General features: G+C 45.2%; 3 protein-coding genes across 3 annotated transcripts; all 3 read left to right on the top strand.

The window, feature by feature from the left end:
- Positions 1-614: 614 nt before the first annotated feature.
- On the top strand, positions 615-3,465 carry LOC116386638 (uncharacterized). Its single transcript, XM_031853037.1, has 3 exons — positions 615-1,757; positions 2,057-2,482; positions 2,573-3,465. The coding sequence occupies exons 1-3, from the start codon at positions 1,502-1,504 to the stop codon at positions 3,463-3,465; spliced, it is 1,575 nt and encodes a 524-aa protein (XP_031708897.1). The 5' UTR covers positions 615-1,501.
- A 1,150-nt stretch (positions 3,466-4,615) lies between these two features.
- Positions 4,616-10,792, top strand: LOC116386395 (zinc finger protein 62 homolog). The gene is made up of 2 exons (XM_031852545.1): positions 4,616-5,002; positions 5,268-10,792. Exons 1-2 carry the CDS (start codon positions 4,618-4,620, stop codon positions 8,804-8,806), a joined length of 3,924 nt encoding a protein of 1,307 aa, XP_031708405.1. The 5' UTR covers positions 4,616-4,617; the 3' UTR covers positions 8,807-10,792.
- Positions 10,793-11,015: 223 nt separating this feature from the next.
- On the top strand, positions 11,016-18,254 carry LOC116386394 (zinc finger protein 91). The gene is made up of 2 exons (XM_031852544.1): positions 11,016-11,432; positions 13,193-18,254. The coding sequence occupies exons 1-2, from the start codon at positions 11,318-11,320 to the stop codon at positions 17,503-17,505; spliced, it is 4,428 nt and encodes a 1,475-aa protein (XP_031708404.1). The 5' UTR covers positions 11,016-11,317; the 3' UTR covers positions 17,506-18,254.
- The last annotated feature ends 885 nt before the right edge of the window (positions 18,255-19,139 follow it).

Raw genomic sequence — 19,139 nt, 5'->3', positions numbered from 1 at the left:
AAACACGAAGACAGGCCAAGGTTATATTATAGTGTTTTTTTATACTCTTGATTATAATTGTATGAATTTTAATTAATGCAGTGCTGTTAGACAAAAACATGTCATTATAAGGCATGTTGCACTATGCAAATCTACTAGCCATTGCATTGTCAGTAATTATTATTGTCACTAACTCAAATGATTTACTACTTCAATCTTAAGTGAACTCCTGATAATTTCCTAGACACTTGTCAGAAAGTCTGATTATAGGGGACATTTGACTTTTCTTTGTTGTATTGAGTTTATTGTTGATTACCAGATACATTTATTTAAAGCCAATCAAATATTAATTCGTCTATTCATTCTACATGTTGAATTGCCTCTAAACAAATGTCTGCTCTGCTGTCCAATGACTTAATAATGACCAATTAATAATTGATTTGAGGGGTAGAAACATTATTGCTGTCTCTATTTCCTTGTCAGGACAAAATGACTCGTATCTTCCTCTCAATTTACTGATAAGACTTCTCAGAAATGTGAGGAAACTATAGGACGTGTACAAACTCGGATACATTGGCTAACATGTCCAAACGTTGATTGGTCCTGAACAGACCCCCTCAGTGACGTCAATAGCATGCGACTGTCTTCGGTTTGTGTATCGGCTGCTGAGCTAACAGCTGCACCAATTGTGTTTTGGTTTTGTTTTGTCTCCCATGTGCAGTTATTATGAGGTAAGACATACAAATGCGTTGGCTTTTTTTCTTTTTTTTTTTGATCCTGTCCGCTCAGCTATCGTTGGCAGTTCAAAAGGCAGCTTTACCCCAAACTGTGGTAGCCTGTTAGCTAACAGCTAGTTAGAAGATCAGCGCCTAATGTATGCGGAATGCGCAACCGTTGCGGATGTGGTGCAGAAAAAAATGCGCATCGATGCGACAGAATACAGCAGTCATCGACAGTAATAAAAACGGACAGACTGTTATAAAATGCTACACAGTTGTAAACAGTGTTATGTTTTGTTGTTTTATTTCAGCTCTCGAGGCGGTTCTCCGCCTTGAAGGTGCATCTCACTGTATGACAACTGGACGTTTCGATGTAGCTCTTAGTCTGCTCCAGGTGTTCTTACACCGTGTATTTATGTTTTCACTAACATATTAGAATAAATGAAAGTGATAGAAATGGATTTAAGTGGCTGTAGCTAGCCATAAAGGTCTATGGACTTTATGCTCTACTTAGACAATATGGTAGTATCTCTCACTAAGCAGCAACAATGTCTTGATTCAATTGAATATTACTGGTAAAAATCAGTATTTAAGGGTGCTGTAACTCCATATTTCCTCATAAATCCGTGTGGGTGGCAGCTGTAGTCAAAGTAGGTTCATAATCATCGCATACAGTATACTGAAGAGTTGTAATGTCTCTAGCAGGAGGTTCAGTTACACCTTGAACTCGTGTTAATGGGGCAGCCGCTGCCAGTATCAGAATTGGCCCACCAGTCAGTTCTGCTGTAAATCAGGTCTGACCCATGACTGAGTACTACGAGGAAGGGGGGCTGCTGTACGAGCAATCACCTCCCATGCACATCAAAGTGGAGTCTCCGGAGGGACCCTTTGGAGGGGGAGCCTCAGAAAACGGCTTCCCCAGGGAGGATGATGACTCGGAGGGTAGCTGTGACCAGAGCAGTGGATTACCTGGGGGACTCCCCTTCAACGTGGTAGTGGTGCATCCCAACATCATGGCACCCGGCATGTCCTCGGATGAACTCTTGTCCATTGAACAAAGTAAGCCTGAATGAGATGAAGACCATTATGGGAAACTGGGCTGCAGAGCATGTGTCTCCTAATGGCAACAGTACACATATACTTATTTAATACGCATTGACACATTTTATCTGTGCAAATCTGCAAACAGCTACAGTGTTTTGTTTTACCAAAAGAAACATTTAGCTCCAGTATCAATCAAGGAAGACTGAGATAAATTATGCTTTTAGCTTTTAATGCTCTGTGCCATTTAGCTTCACTTGGTGTTTTTTATTTCCCTTTTGGGCTGTTCTCTCACCTCTCTCTCTCTCTCTCTACAGACAGAGCTATGTCAGCTGCGCTGGCTGCTAGCAGTGCAGGAAAAAGAAAGAGTCGTTTCAGTGGAGCAGAGCTGGAGGTGTTGGTGTCAGAAGTCACTCGGTGTGAAGGAGAGCTTTTTGGTCCCGCGGGGAGGCTCCGGCGGCGGGAGAGAGAGCGCATCTGGGCAGGAATCCTAGAGAGAGTCAATGCTGTGTCCAGAGTCCCGCGCACCCTTCGCGAGGTAAAAAAGCGCTGGGACGATTTGAAGAGACGCAACGGAGGCAGGCTAGCGGATGCTCGCCACCGCAGCTGTTACCTGCCGTCCAGCAGAGGAGCCTCAATGCTTGGCCGTCCTTCCCAGACTAGCCCCAGACTTTCACAGGCCAGGCAAAAGCAAAGCACCAGACCAAAGCCCAGTTTCCCATGCTTCCCTGACTCTGATACAGGTAAATTAAATAAATTACCTTCTTTGTTGTTGTTGATTCTATACATGCAACTAATATCTACTTCTGTTCACTTCCAATATTTTTTTGCAGGTGTGGGAGTGGAAGGATCAGAGAGAGATGGTTTCGAGAAAGATGAGGACAATCCTGAGCAAGACAGAGAGATGGGAGAATCTGAGTGTGAACCCGGAGAGAACAGCATGGAAGATAAATTGGGATTAGGACTGGGTCTGGGCATAGGACCACACCCTCCATCAGAACGATGGCTGCCTCCTTCCCCCCTCTACAGTGCTCCTTTCCTCAATGGCAGCCCCCAGCCCAGTAGTCCTCAGCCTTCACTTGGAGCACACCAGGGTCCTCTTGAAGCCCCTGTGCGCACATCCTGGCTTGAAGATGAGCTACGAGGGTTAGGGGAGGCAGCAATTCAACTGGGAAACCGAGTAGAAAGGAGTCTGCAGGAGTTTGGAGACGGTTTCAGGCAGGACATGAGAACACTTGTCGCTTCGCAAGAGACATTAGCATCCAGTCTACAACAAAACAATGTTCTCTTGCAAAGGCTGTTGGGAGTGCTTGAGGCCCAGCAACAACCACAGCAACATCGTGTACAACAAGCACACCAATCACAAACATCTCAACAGCACTTACAGCCAGCTCAGCAGCTACAACACACAGAACCACTGCAGCAGCTACAACACACAGAACCACTGCAGCAGCAGCAGCAACATCAGAGGATTGAAGCACCACTGCAAACACAAAATCAGCATCAGCAACATGTAGTACAACAACAGCACGAAACACAAATACAGCAGCAGCCACAAGTCACACAGCATTCGAATAATCAGTCAGCTGTGGCAGTGGTTCCTGCACCATCGTCCCCGAACATACATGGCACTTGTCCCTCTGAACCGCCCACCAACACAAATGGAAGTGTGCAGAGGCCTCGGCGGGGGAGAGCTGTCGATCACAGGCGCAGGAGACGGCGCTGAGGAGAAAGCACTTAGAAACTCAAAGTGCACGTCGTGCATATTTGGTGTTTCAAAATGTGACAAGAAATTTTTATCGACAGTATTACTGTAAACAAAAACGTTATTTGGAGTTTTACTTCAGAACACGTTAGCTTGTCTTCGGAGAGGACTGAAGTGGAAGTTGAAATTAGACGCATAAGATAATAGGGTGGCCTTAACATTAGCTTGGTTCCTCAGACAAATGCTAAAAGACTTCCTGCCTTGTGGAGCGACAACTTCACTCCTGGACCTTTAATACCCAGAGAACAACATACTGTAGGTGCTGATGTTTAATATGCATGTCACTGTCCATGCCATGCAGTCGAACTGCAAAGCTCATGATGCTCTTACTAGTTCAGTACTGTCTCAATTCTCCCAATTAACTACATTGTCATAAAGTACTCATTATCTGCAGTTGTTACCATATATGGTAGTTATACAGCTATTGTACTTACCTGCTAATGTATGCTTGTGCTTTAACAATTTCATGAGAAAGTCTTCTCCTGTTTTGGTTGGACAATAAAGTTAGACTGTGTTCTGTTCAGTGTGTTTTAAGACAGCCGTGTTACATTTTAAAGTCTTGACAGTTTTTGATGAAAAAAAGTAAAACCTTCCGACATAAACATCACAGTAGGCATCAGACTTCAATTCATGCATTTCTGAAATTTAAAAGCATACATAAGTATGTAGGGGCTATTTATTGGAATCTTGCATGCAGTATGATGAATGTGTTTGTAGATAGTTGCAAAGAAACAACATATGGCCATCATCTACGTAGTTTTGCACAATCTATATTTTGTAGATAGCGACTGTTCCGATGAAATGTAACTAAACTTTAATAAAAGTCAGACGTGGACTGCAAATATATTCACCCGATCACTTGTGGATTTGTCACATAGCATAAAAAAGTGAATGCAATGGTTATGTTTTAGATTCACTTATGTTGTGAAGAGAGCGTTTGGTGTGTAGAAACAAAACCAGAGCAGCAGTAGAAATTTCAGACGTGAACCAAATGTAGTTGTCAGTAAAAGTTGTTTTATTTTGAAAGAGTTGACCGGAAACATTCCTTGTTCGGGCTGGGCTAGGCTAGCATGATCCTTGTGTGTTCTGGACAAGGGGGTGCATGGGGGAAACATGGCCGCCGTAGACCCGTTGGAGTCTCCAAAACGACAGAAATCCCCTGCGGAGGAGGTGGAAACATCTGGGGAGAAGACCGATGCGGTGGAGTCAGGATGCGGCTTAAATCAGACAGACGAGGCAACACATAATAAACCCGCGAGGAGCCCCGCCGATGAGCAGAGTGTGGGTAACGACGGCTCTTGTGTTGCCAGCCATTCTGAGGTTAGTGTCGAGTCCGGTGCCGGAGCCGAAAAAACGACATGCAATTCACTGGAGGACTTAACAACGGCTGAAAAAATGGCCGAGGCTCGTGGCAGCGACCGACGGGCTTTCGACTGGTCCGAAACCGAAGACGACGACCAGGAGGCGAAAACACACACGGGGGGAAATGATGAGTACGGTATGCTAACGTTGTTAATGTTTTTTTTTTTACAGTTAGCTTTAGCCTCCGGGCTAACCTGAGCTGTAGCGCTCACTACCGGTACAGGAGTCAACTCTGCTAAATGTTATCAACATAACAATGTCGGCTAGCTTCCCGCCCTCGGGCTGTGATCCATACCTAACGTGGGAAGCTGTGCGCGTCGCGTGCAGTTACCTGGATGGGTTTGCATACTGTTTAATATCTGTTCGCTAAGTTATTATTGTGATGTGCGTTTCTCTTCCAGACCCCAGTGATGCCACAGAGAGCGCTGGAGGGACGCAGCGGGACACGCACGTTGACGATAAAATGATCGTTAACGCGGAGGAGATCGATAAGAAGGAAACATCGCATCCCGGTGAGAGGAGCGCAGAGACGGGGCCGGTGGGAGAAGTCGACGTGGTGGAGGATGAGGAGCAGGGAGACAGACAAGAGGACACCACTTCGACAGCTAAGCCCAAAAAGTGCCGTTTGGTGTGCAAGGAGTGCGGCCAGAGGTTCACCCGCCGTGAGACGTTCAACCTCCACCGGCACTTTCACTCGCAAGGTGACGAGCTCATGCCCCTCACCTGTAAAGAATGCGGCCTTACCTTTCAGCACCGCAGCAGCCTCATCAAACACAGAAATGAACATAAAGAGAAGGAGGAGCTGCTCCTTACCCCGAAGAAGGAGATGCAAACGAAGGCGGAGGGTCGCTTTAAATGTGCAGAATGTGAGCTGGTCTTCTCCACAGTGGACAAGCTGAGGGACCACAACTGCTGCAATGTCGTAGACAAGCCTTACCACTGCCCGCTGTGCCGCCAAGAGTTCCAGTTTAAGGTGTCCGTCACGAAGCACATGATGCTCCACTCCCAGGAGAGCATCTTTACATGCCAAGAGTGCAGTCAAGCGTTCCCCAACAGCTTGGCCCTGCGCTACCACCAGCGATGTCACGCCGCCCTGAAACCCTACGAATGCCCCGAGTGCGGCTTGGTTTTCAAACACTACTCCGTCATGGAGGACCACCGGCGCAAGCACACTGACAACATGCGCTCTCACCTGTGCAACATCTGCGGGAAGACCTTCAAGTACAGCAGCCTCCTCCATCAGCATCAGTACCTGCACACCGGCCAGAAGCCCTTCCGCTGCCCCGAATGTGGTAAAAAGTTTGCCTTCGCCCAGAACATGAAGGCTCACTGCCGCCAGCACAGACTGAGCAAAAACAACCCCTCCGCCGAGCAGCCCGGCAAGGCAGCCCCGACGTCGGCACATGAGGCGGTCAGAGGGCCGGGAAAAGAGAACGCACACCAGAGCGATGAGCCGAAACGCACTTTCAACTGCCCCCTTTGTCCCCAGACCTACTTGTTACCGGCTAACCTGAGGGCCCACATGCTTGTTCACGAGGCAGAGTATGAGACGCTGGAGAGGACACCCAAACCCCCAAAGGACAATAACAAGGACTGGGATAAAGGACACACCTGTCCCCACTGCCCGTCTGTCTATCGTGATGAATCTAGTTTAAATATGCACCTGTTGAGTGTCCACAAGTCTGTAGCACAACATTTAGAAAAGGTGGCAACGCTACCTAAAATTCAATTCACTCCGTTAAGCAGTGAGAATGTACAGGGGAGATGGAGAAGCGATGGCATCAGTGCTAAGTCGTACAAGTGCTCCGAGTGCGGAAAAACCTTCCGCCACCGCTCAGTGTTAGAGCTGCATATGCGCATACATTCCAAGGACAAGCCGTACCAGTGCAAAGTGTGCGGAAAGGGCTTTAGATTCGGTAGCTACTTGCAGCAACATCTCATCATCCACACAGGCAAGAAGCCGTACAAATGTCCCGACTGCGGGAAGGACTTTGCCTTCCTGCAGAACATGAAAACGCATCAAAAGCTGCATCAGGAGAAACCGTTCCGCTGCACCAGCTGCCGCAAAGGCTACAGCGACGAGACCCAACTGCAGCACCACATGTTGTCGCACAACGGTGACAAGCCGCATAAGTGCGACCTGTGCGACAAGAGCTTCGGGTTGGCCTACCTGCTCCGGGATCACATGAACACACACACAGGGGACCGACCGCATTGCTGCGACGAGTGTCACAAGAGCTTTTCTTGGTTCAGCAGCCTGCTCGTGCACCAGAAGATCCACACTCGCAAGCGGCAGGGTTTCAGCCAGTATAATTCTTCCCTGCTGGGTGCTAGGATGAGAGGCAGAGGCAGCAGGGGGAGGAGAGGGGGGAGGCTCATGTGGGGCTGGTCTCGACCTTTGGGAAGTTCTGGGATGGTCAGCCCTCAGCAGTCTCCATATCCAGTTTCTGCACTGAGAGACGCCGAGTTGCACAGGAGGGCGGTGCAGCCTCCCGTGCTCGCGCCTCGCATGGACGTGCAAGGCAGACAGCCGAAGGAGCCGTGGCTGTCGGAGCTCCAGCCTCAGCCGGTGCAGTGGAAGGTGGACGGCGGAGAGGTGATGCCCGTCCCGTCGTCGCAGCATGCGGCTCCACAGCAGACCCAGTTTGACGGCTCACCGCAGCCCGTCCTGCAGCAGCACCATCAGAGGGGTCCGGGCTGGGCGGATAGCCCTTTGATAACTCAGTCGGGCCCCACGTCTGCTCAGAGCTCAGAGTCATTGCACATGAAAGAGAGTGCAGCTGCTATTGTCAGCTCCCTCGTGACAGCCGTGCCCAACAACAAATCCAGCACGTCGACAGTGAGTGAGATGGAGCAGCATAGGCAGCACAAGCCTGTTACTTGGGGCAACACACACGCGTCCACGGTGCTCGCTTCCGCCAGCTGTTTGCCTCACGATTTTTCTATTCCTTCTTACATAGATGGGGCAGCTTTGTGGAGCATCAGACCGTCTCTGCTTGCAAATTCACAGAGCTCTCTGAATAAGCTTGGTCAAGAGCTTCAGCTGCCAAGATGGGCAGTTGCCCCAGTGTCGATACAAAGGGAGCCATCCACACCTCCTAAGAAAGAGGACGCTGGAGGGTGGGACATTAGCAATCCTCAAGTAATGCCGTTGACTGTTAGCCAGCCAGAGAAGCCGTGGAACGGCTGTGAGCTGCAGAAGCAGTGGGTTTCAGGCCTAGCGGGTGTGTCCACCTCAGCTCAAATAGACCAAAGCGGTGCTATGTCAATTTCAACTCCCGTTTCTCACGGGGTCGGTAGCACCTTGTGGGACATACCGACACCACTGGGAAATCCAAAGACTATAAACCCTGAGAAATTAGTAAGGACTCAAGATTTTCAGCTGCAGCAAAAGCAGGTGTCATCCGCCTGGGCCAATGTACAGAGTCACGCCACGGCACAGAAGGTTCCCATCTCCATTCAATACGAGCCTCATCGTTTTGGCCACGGGTTGGGAACACCAGTATGGGGCTTCCAAAGTAACCGAACGCTGCTCGCTGGGCAACTCAAGCCCGGGAATGGACAGGAGCTGCAGCAACAGCCGATGGTAACAGGCGCTCAAATAATCATCAATCGGCCGCCTCCTTTTTTCACACCTCCACTTTCCCCGCTCCCTCCTCTCGCTTTGCCCGGCCCGCACCCTCTTCACTCGGTCACACTTTCAAGACCCCCGCCCCCAAATATTTTTTTCACACCACAGGCGGTGATGAGCGAAAGGCCACACGTAACACAGACCCTGCCCCTACCTCAGCTCCCCCCTCGGACAGAACCTCACAAACTCGGACCCCGTTTGCCTTTCGGACCAGAACGGCTTCTCCAGTGCATGATATGTGGGTGTTCTCTTCCCCGGGAGCTAGATCTACAAATGCATTATTTGCAACATGCACAAGGAGAAATATGACATTTCTACACTAGCACCAAGACTTGGTTGTGTTTTTTTTTTAAATAATTTTTACTGAGTGGAACCTCATTTATTTGCCCCTTACTTGTGCAGTTTGACACAAGTGGATAAAAAAAAAGAAGTAAAAATGATTTAGTCTGCACACTTAAATCACATTTGAAGTTGTTCAGCTCCAAATTAGACTACACAGGGGGCTTGTTGTAAATGGTGTATACACATGCCATTACATTAGTTTCACCTTCTTTTTAAATGCATATAAGTTATCCAAATAACTGGTTCATGGGGTTCTACGCTCTGTTTCATTTATTGCCGACGGCATTTAGATTTGCATATTAGTACTTTTATAGTTCTGTTCATATGTCCTGAACCATTTTAACTGTGTTTCTTCATGTACAGTATACTGTGTGCCTTTTATGAGTACAGTCTGCATGTCTGCTGTCTTGGTATTCTAGGCCTAGTTTGTGCTTAAGGTAGACTCAACCATGTGACCTCACTCCCAAAACACAGAGCAACTCTTTCTAAGATACCTTAAAGAAAGTTAAGTGTTTGCTTTTGAGGAGGAGAGGATGGGGGGTGTCAGAACATAACAGTCCACGGCTGACTACATGTTGGGAAGTACCTGTAGTCACAACGCTATTGGCCGGGTCCGAATATTTCACAAGTAAAGTTCTCAACATGGTCAATTTCGCCAAAGCGATAGTAAGTGGAAACAAAATGTGACTGTTACATGTAAAGGTCATTTCACAGTAAGAGTTCTCTGTTAATTGAACAGTGATTATTGATAACGGGGAGAAAGTGTCGTTACAAAATGATTGACAACACTGTTATATATATATATATATATATAATATATAATAGTGAATTTTGGAATAAATTAAACTTGCATTTATGTGAAGATTTGTCAGTAATATTTATCAAATTGACGAGAGGAACTGATGATTTTAAACAGATTCTGGGTGGCAGTACTTAGCACCTACTGTAAACCGATGAGTACCATGTAATGTGTATCTCTTTCCAGAATGACTATTTCAGATTGGAATGTACCCATATTTATAAAGCGAAGTACACTTTTGAGTGCAATGTATCTTTTGTGAATACTGAATGATTTCATTTCATAACTGTAGATTTAGTACAGAATCCCATCTCGTCTGTTATGATAATGGCCATCGGAGTAGCTTTGGGGGCCCAATAATTGACTGAAAATCACTATTACTACATTACTACTGTAAAATAAACACGCGGTCCATTTGTACAAAAAAAAGAACCGTCCCTGTGTGTCTTAACATTCAGCGTCTTAAGTTAAAAAAAAAAAAACGTGCCCTTCTACCTCTATCCACTGTTTTAGCATGGAAAGAAATAGAAATTTCCCCATGATGTCTACATATTGGATTGAATAAAACTTGCCTTTGATTACAACATTGTGTTGAGCAGTACTTGTTAGGGAAGTTCAGGGTTAAGCTTCAACATTTTAACATCTGTATTATAGAGCACTCATTCATGCAAAAAGAAACTACAAACAAAAGGATTAAATCCTGGATTGGAAAGTTTTTATATTTTAAATGTTTTATCTTCTACATTTGGTTTGTGAAGAGAATGGACGTAAAGAGGAGTGACAGTACTGTTATCAAGTAGGAAAAATGCAGAAAGTATGAATCAAGATCGATGTAGGAAAATTGTGATTAATTTGGCATTTTCTCTATGAAATTTAGCTTGTCTGGAGGAAGAACACAAATGCTCTGCAGCGTCACTTTCATTAATCTGGTAAATTGGGACTGGAATCCCTCATACCGAATCCTAATTATTCATAACATGACTACACAATCCTCATAGCACCAAATATAAAATGAATTAAGTGTATTTTACTCTTGTGGAAAACTATTCTGTAACTATAACAGTTAATTTACTTTCTGTATTTTATTTACATAACAACCTAAGGTGCCCAAAAGGACTGTCTGAAGGACCCTCATCAGAAAGTTTTTAATATAAATAATTTACTATACTATATATTTGATGTTTCGGTGGGGTCAGTATCGACAAAAGAAAGACACGAAAATGTGTGTAATAATATTAATTGTTAACTTTGCATGGAGCACGTTAGAAGCTCAGTCTGTTTATTTCCTAATTGACAATCAGATATTTCACATTCAGACTTTGTTTAGTGAGTGGACTCCATGCTGGATTCGCTGCAGGGCCATCGTCTTTCTTCAAGGAAACAAACAGAAGAAGAAGAATCCACTTCCGGCCAAGGGATGCACGCGCAACCACACAGCGCTGCATCATGTGTGTGTAACAGCTAGCTGTGGTCATCATCACTCGCGTTGCTAAAAACATTACACGATGCGGTCTTGTTCTGTGGAAACGGACTAGATTGACACTCTCGTTGTTCATCCTCCGTTCTCACCTGGTTTACTGCTTACAAGACAAACTCAGGCCGAGCAAACCGTGGCGCTGTGATGCTAACGAACACTAGCTAGAGTAAGCTAGCATTATACAAACAAGAGACACTCCAAGATGGACGGAGCTGCTGCCTCGGCGATCAAAGAGGACGGAGCGACAAACAAACCCGACGATGGAGACACAGCATCTGGAAACAACGTGTTTCAGTCTGCCGATGACACCGCTGATCGTAAGTATCCAGTAGTGGTCACTTAGATAAACGTGAACGTCGTTAGCACTAGCAACACACCAGCAGTATGTAGCAGGCGTGGTGACCTCCTACACCAACTTCACCGCAGGCACAGGACAATATAATGCTAAATAAATGCTTTTTTTTTCGGGAAATGCATAACGCGTTGCAGTAACTTGCATAGTTATCCACCCCTGGCCCTTTTGACTATTTCATGTGCATGGATGGAGAGTCCTGTGTATTGAATTAACCCAGCAACAGCCCAAGCTGATGCTGAAACCTGTAGTGGGTTTGAGGCGTGTTGGCAGTAACGCACTGCATCATTGGGCTTTCTTATACATTTCGTAACCTCCACACATGCTGTAGTTCAGTCATAGAGGGTATGCTCTACATGTAGGAGGATGCACGTTCACTCTGACCTATCCTGCTCATGCTTTCCCAACAATGTTCACCTTGAGTTTCTGATTCAAATACTCTTTATTTGTAAGTTTAGCTTCATGAGCTGCTACCTACAATGACTGGCAGAAGCAAACTCTTAATTCCTTGTTGATGTAGCTTATACTGTACTCAGGCAGTTCCTGTGTATGCTAAATTAACATGCCCTTTAGATCACATTTTGAATGGTAATGGAAGGTACAAATGGTGTCAATAAACACCATAGTGTTTATTAAAGACCCTTTTTATTTCAAATGATGAACAGTGGTAACTGAAGTATTTGTCTGTTTGTTGTAAGACACGGTTGTATAACTCCTGGCCGGCCAACATTACCTAAATACTGTCATATGATGTTTTGATTAGATTAAGCTGGGCTCATAACGACACTGAGTCTTGATTGTGCATAAAGCTTCCAAATGGGGTTGTGTTAACCCTGAGTCTTATAAACACTCTGTGGGAATAGTGCACATGGACAACCCACAGATGTTTGAGAAATGAACAAACTATAGTATTCTGATTGTTGCACAGTGGCATTCTAAACAATAATGAAACCGGGGGGAGGACGTTTTTTCATTGCATGCAATTTTTTGTGGCAATGAAAAAACAAAAAAATGCATTTCCTGTTTTTGAAAAGAGAACAATAACAATGTAATAATAACAATAATAGTTTTGTGGCATCTATTTTTGTTGTTGGGCAACAGACAACAGTGTTCTCGCTACTTTAACTGCATATTGTGTTCTCTGTCTAAGATGTGACTGTCAAATGCCACTTGAAGGCAGTGGCACAATATGTTGAATGTTGCTGTGTCCTCTCCTACTTCAGTGGTGTGATCCCAGACTAAAGGTTCAACGTAGATCTGCGGTCCATCACTATTCCTTTTTTAATAATTCTGTAAGTAGGGCTGGTGTATGCCATGAGATTTGATTGTGGAAGTAGCATCAGGTTTGCAGTGAAGAAACTTAATGTTTTTCCTTCACAGCCCTCTGGTGAAGCACAATGTATTCCAATGTGAGGCTTTGGTAACATTTGACTTTTTAAGAATGCAATCCTATCAAATAACGAGTAATTAACTTCACAGACGTCATTTGGCTAAAGCGCTGTATCTATTAGCCCCTCTGTAATAGTATTTTATGGATGTTGTTATATATCCAGAACAACATTGTCTCTTCCAGATTATATTGTAAACTCTAATCACCTTTTTAAAATAAAGATATGATTTGCACCTGTGTTTTTGTGATTTTCTTTTCTTATTTTCTTTTCTGTCTTTTCGTTCTCTGGCAGCAGGAGTGGCTTTGACCTCCTATTTTCCCCTTTCTATTTTTAGGGGTTTTCTGCTGCCGTGCTTGTGGAGAAGGCTTCAGGGAGGAGGCAGCATACTTGGAGCATCAGCATCAGCACCCGCAAGAAAGCACGTATTTAGACAACCAATCGGATGGTTTACACGATGCGGAAAAGGACAATGAACCAAATAATTTCTGCACTCGGTGTTCACTATCGTTTGTTGAACCGAGTGAATTTTTGTCGCATATGGAGAAGAACCACGGTCAAACCTCTCAAAAGGAGCCTAGTCTTCAAATAAATTCCGGGATAACAAAGCAACACACCTATGAATGTCCAGAATGTGGGAAATGTTACGGTGTGTTTGGACACTTCCTCAACCATCAGCGCTCACACAGACAAGCCTTAAAATCCGTTTTTCATGACCTCGAACATTTGAAAAAGAAGTCGTTCCAGTGCGAGTCTTGCGGGCGGAATTATTCTCGTGCTTCAGCTCTTGATGCACACCGTCGTTGTCATGAGGAAAAGTTGGTTAAATCGCGAAACAAAAGTTCAGGCGATGCAATCCACACGGAGGAGTCGAGTGTTGAAGCCAATCCCGGCGAAAACCAGACAGTCGATACTCCCGAAAAGACTTTCAAGTGTTTGTGTGGTAAAGCTTTTACCGCTCTGATGCGCCTTAAAACGCATCAACGATTTAGCCGCAACAGTCAATGCTCTCTAGAAGAGAGGAAAGACAAACCAAAGAAAAGCTGCAGTGAGTTTTACTGTAGCGAGTGTAAAAAGTCTTTCAGCGGCCACATTGCCCTCTTCAACCATCAGCGGTGGCACACTAATCCCTCAAATGATCCTGCAAACAGGTTCCCGTGTGAGGAGTGTGGAAAAGTGTTTAGGACTCAAACGTTCTACTTCAGGCATCAGCGCATGGCGCACAGCGACGAGACCGCGGCCAAGTCGTTTCTTCATCAAGTGTGTCAGCTGCAGAAGAAGGCGTTTGAATGTAAAGATTGTGGGCTGAAGTTCTCCAGGGCCTCGGCGCTTCACTCCCATCAGCTTCATCACACGGATGTTTTCAGAGAAACGGAGAAGGAGGCTCAGACGCAGAGCTCTCTGCTACCTCAACCGGAGACTTTGGAAAGCGTGAGAAAAGAGGCTGAGCAGGAGACGGTTGAATCAGAGAATGTGCTTCCTACCAGTATGGCCGAAGAAGAAGAAGAAGACGTGGACAGTTATGACCCTGGGGACTTCAATGTGCAGGTGATCAGTGCAAGTGAATCGGAGGATGAGCCCGTCCAAGACCTGAATCCTGATCTGGAGCTGCTGTGTGAATCGGATCAGGAAGTAAGAGACGACGGCGACACTGGGTTTTCCACCAGTCGTCTTGTTTCTAAAGCAGAGATGGATTTGAAAATAGTGGAAATTGACTTTGAGCAAACTGACGAGCAGTGCGCTCTGATGGCGAGCGAAGCCGTGAACGAAACGGCGGAGGAGAGATTCGATTGTCCGGAGTGTTACCGCTGGTTTTCTAGCGCTTCATCGCTGCGCGTTCACAGAATGTGGCATGGCGTTCGTAAGAGAAAACGGCAGACTCAAGGTCAGTCGGTGGCAGTTCACACGTGCGACACATGTGGCCACGAGGCCAATAGCTACGCGGCACACTGCAGTCACATTCAACAGCACAACACTCACAACACAAGTGATGAGGATGATGAGGCAGAGGGATTAGAGAAGAAAAATCTGGCGTGTAATGAGTGCGGTAAGCGCTTCACACGGTTGTCTGCTTTAGTCTCCCATCAGCTGCATCACCCCAAAAGAAAACAATTCCAGTGCCCAGATTGCATAATGTCTTATTCGCACGCAGCTAGCTTGTTTAACCATATGAGAAACTGCTCCGCACAGAAAAAGGAGAATATTTCTGTCATTAAGAAAGAATACAATCCAAAGAAAACCCTTCTAGGCCCAAAGATTTATCATTGCGAGCAGTGTGGGAAGGGTTTCTGGTCTCTCGGAGCTTACTCTCACCACAAGCAAAGTCAGACTCCGTGTCCAGATTTGAGGCTCAGCAAAGGTGCCGCTGGATCTTTGCACTCCGTTAATAGACGCCCACGCTTCAAGGTCCCGTGTCCCGTGTGCGGTAGAAAGTTCCGTCACAAGGGCATCATGGCGTTGCACATGCGAAAACACGAAAACGGAGATCACAAATGTGAGCTCTGCGACAGGTCGTTTCGTCTTTTCTCGAGCCTCCTGAGACACCAGGTCGTGCACAGCGACCAGTTGCTCCCGCCGCCCATCAAGTCTTTCCAGCATCAGGTGGAGCAGTTGAAGAAGAACACGTACAGCTGTCCCGACTGCGGGAAGCTGTTCTCACGGGCCAAAGCGCTTCAGTTTCACATGAAAAGCCACGGGTACGAGACCGGGCACTCGCCGCCATCGCCGAGGTCTGCCGTCGCGCTGGAGGATCTGCAGTGTGCTACGTGCCTCGCACATTTCAACAACAAGGCCTCTTTGAGGGCCCATCAAAAGCTTTGCATTAAAAGAGACCGTCGGGTAGTTTGTAAGACAGAACCCGTAGAAAATAACGACGTGCCAACATTGCACAAAAATAGCTTGAATGTCACACAGGAAATAGCAGTACACACTGAAATGAAGAATGAAATGGACAGCAGGGAGCTGAAGATGGAAATTCAAACGCATGAAGGTAACTTAAACAACCCAAGTATAACCAATTTGAAATACAAATGCAAAAAGTGCGACAGAAGCTTTTCAGTGGTCGGGGCTTTGAATTTCCATAAAAGAGTTCACGCTGAGGGTCACAAATCTGTAGCAAAAGGGAAACTGGCCATGCTTAAGAAACCTAAACGGGAAGAGCCGAGCAACGGACTATTTCACTGCTCAGAATGTGGCCGTCGATTTATGACCAACGCGGCTCTCGGCTCCCACAAAAGATGGCACAAAGAAAAGAAATTTCCGCTGTCCACGCTAAAAGATGATGATTTGAAATCCGTCAGCCACATGACAGAAGACGGACCTTTCCAGTGCCACAAATGTGGCAAACAGTTTTTCAACCGTCTTGTTCTCCAACGTCACCAGATATTTAATCCTCGGTGTCAAACCAAAACTGTGCCGCACACTGATTCAAAGATAAATGTTGAGAGCGAGTTTTCATGTCCAGAATGTAACCAAACCTTTGAGCAAGGTTCGCTTCTCGCTGCCCATTATGTAAACAAGCATATAAACGCTGCAGATCACCAAGTCCCAGAACAGCTGGATGTCGGCTCGAATGGGAGTGAGCCCACGTCGTCGACGTTGAAGCAGAGAGCCCACCAGTGCCCCCTCTGCTCTATGACCTTTGCTAAAGCAAGAGGTCTGCGTGCCCACAAATGGCAGGCCCACTCGAAGAGGACGAAAGGTAAAAACAAGGCTCTTTTGAGGATTAAAACGGAGTCCGTTACCTCAAGCGGTGAGGTTACACAGACGGAAGGCAACACTACAGTGCCGGGGAACAACGCCCCTGTTGGCAGAGGAAAGAAGAAAGTCCGATCAGACTCCCCATTTGTGAAATGTATCTCATGCCTCGACTGTGGGAAGCAGTGCAGCTCTCCAGGCGTCCTCCTCGACCATAAGAAAGTGTGCCTGGAGATGAAGCACGAGTCTAAACGGGAGATCCAGAATCCTGAAAGCACGGCTGAGCTTTTCCAACCTCTTAGCCGCCTGTCGGAGCACACGGCCAAATGCCTCTTCAAGTGCGATAAGTGCGGCAAAGCTTTCCAAACCGAGGGACAACTGGGGGCCCACAAGACCAAGGCAAAGAGCCGGCATTATTGCTGCGCCCTGTGCTGCCACGGCTTTTGGACGGAGAACCAGCTGCAGCAGCACCTCGCCTGGCACGACGAAGTCCGCTGTCGTCTCCCCAACGAGGTCCGCTTAAGGCTCAGCGCCGCCATGACCTCAAAGCCTTTAAAACCCAGCGTCCCCTCTGCTGACACCAGTAGGACGTCCTCTCCGTCCTCCATGCCTAACTCAGACAGCCCGTCACAAAGTAGCCATAAGTGCCAACATTGTGGCAAAGCCTTTCTGTCACCGACTGCGTTACAAAAACATGAAACCCAGCACTGTAACCATGACTCGTATCACTGCTCCATCTGCCCCAGGACCTTCAGTGAGATACAGGACCTCATCGATCACCACCAGGAGTGTGTCGGCGACAACAAAGGGCAGAGTGCTGTCTCCTCAGGAGATACCGATGGCCTTACTTGCCTTGAATGTGGAACTACTTTTTGTCAAGAAACTGATTTGCACCAGCACTATATTGAACATGCCCAAGGAGGATATCTGATCATACAACCTGGAGAGGACTGAAGTGAAGACACTGTAGGTTGTGTATTTTTTTTTTTTTGGAGAGGGGCGGGGGTTCTTCTGGAGGTTGCAAAACTACGTAAATATGTTAAGCTACAAAATTCCTTTTTTAGAAATGTGTTTAGGTTGATTAGAAACATGCTTTCCCTTGTTGTTTCTGGATTGTTTGAGATTCTTTATTATTTTCCTTTACACAGGATTAATGTAGAAATGTTTAAGAACAACACCTTTTATGAACTAATGTTGAAATGTCACAATGATAGTTTAGAGACACTATTTGATTTGAATAGACCCATCATGAGTTAATCTCTCTGAGTTACTGGCCGATTTATGGTAGTTCATATCTAGATATATCGGAAAAAAATATTTGGAAACATTTATGCATGTCCATGTTTGTCCTCAAAATGAATAGCATTGCTGACACACTACTTATTTTAACGTTTCTGAAGACAACGAACGATTCTGCACAGCTAATATATACTAATTTAGCTTGTGCCATTTTAAAAGCCTACGGTTTGGCAGATAGAAGACAAAATATATCGAACTCAACCATGTGCACTGCTTATGTGAATTGGTTAAAAAAAAAAAAGCCAACATTGCTGGTATTTACTACCATAAAACAAATTTAACAATCAAATAGTATGTAACACACAATACATTTAGCATTGATTGATTGTATAAGCTCCCATGTTCTTTCCTTTTCAGTGTTATATTTCAAAGTTGTGAAAAAATATTCATTGCTTTAACTAAAATAGTGTTTTCATTCGTATAGGATAGTTGTTAGTTTACTTTATTTGTCTTGTACGAGAGATGTTACTTTGCTATATTAATTTATGAAAAGCTGTTATTTCCCCCGAGATGACCAATATACCCTTTGACTACTCGTTTAACATGCTGTTTCTAAAACAAAGAATAAAAAGTGAAATAAATTGATCCATTTCTGCGTAATAACTGTGTTGTGTGACTCATTTTAACCTCTATTTAGTCGATCTGCATGTTTGTGGTGGACGTATTAGTCTGGTTTGTTGTTAAAAAATATGTACTGTGCGTGTATTGGGTTATTGACAAGTCGTGTTTAGTTTATTAGAGAAGACAGAACAAATCAAAACACATAGTAAACATACTAAACAAATACCAGAATTGGCCAAAAGGTTTGTTTTTCACCTGAAATCCATCAAAACAGGAACAAAAACAGGGCATCTAGTTTATACGACCTTTTAAAAGTAGCTTTGCAAACTAGCAGGATCAGAGGAGTATAAATATTGATTTCATCAGAATTGCGTTTAAAGATATAATGATTGATTAGAAAGTCATCTTATGACTAAAGTTGCATGAAATACTTGGAAAATGGCTTCATGGAGAAGTTTTAGTTTTGTTCATTTATCACGACAAAATATCCGTCTTTACATTGAAGTTAATTGATGCATTATAAACCTCCAAAGTAAAAAAACAACATTGAATTAGCCAATCGATGATGCTATTTACTTATTCTGTCTTTAAGTTAATAATTAAATTTTAAAATGGGAATACAAATTTAATCCTAAAAAGATTTGGGCTACTAATTTGTCCTCTGATCCTAAATTATCTCAAGTTTCCTGCTGTAATATTTTAAATGTCCTTTTTTAAGTGGCTTAAAA

The sequence above is a fragment of the Anarrhichthys ocellatus genome, unplaced genomic scaffold (genome assembly GCF_004355925.1).
Source record: "Anarrhichthys ocellatus isolate YVR2014 unplaced genomic scaffold, GSC_Weel_1.0 scaffold13, whole genome shotgun sequence".
Taxonomy (NCBI): Eukaryota; Metazoa; Chordata; class Actinopteri; order Perciformes; family Anarhichadidae; genus Anarrhichthys; species Anarrhichthys ocellatus.
The sequence above is the reverse complement of the archived record's forward strand: the minus strand, read 5'-3'. Positions and strand labels throughout refer to the sequence as shown.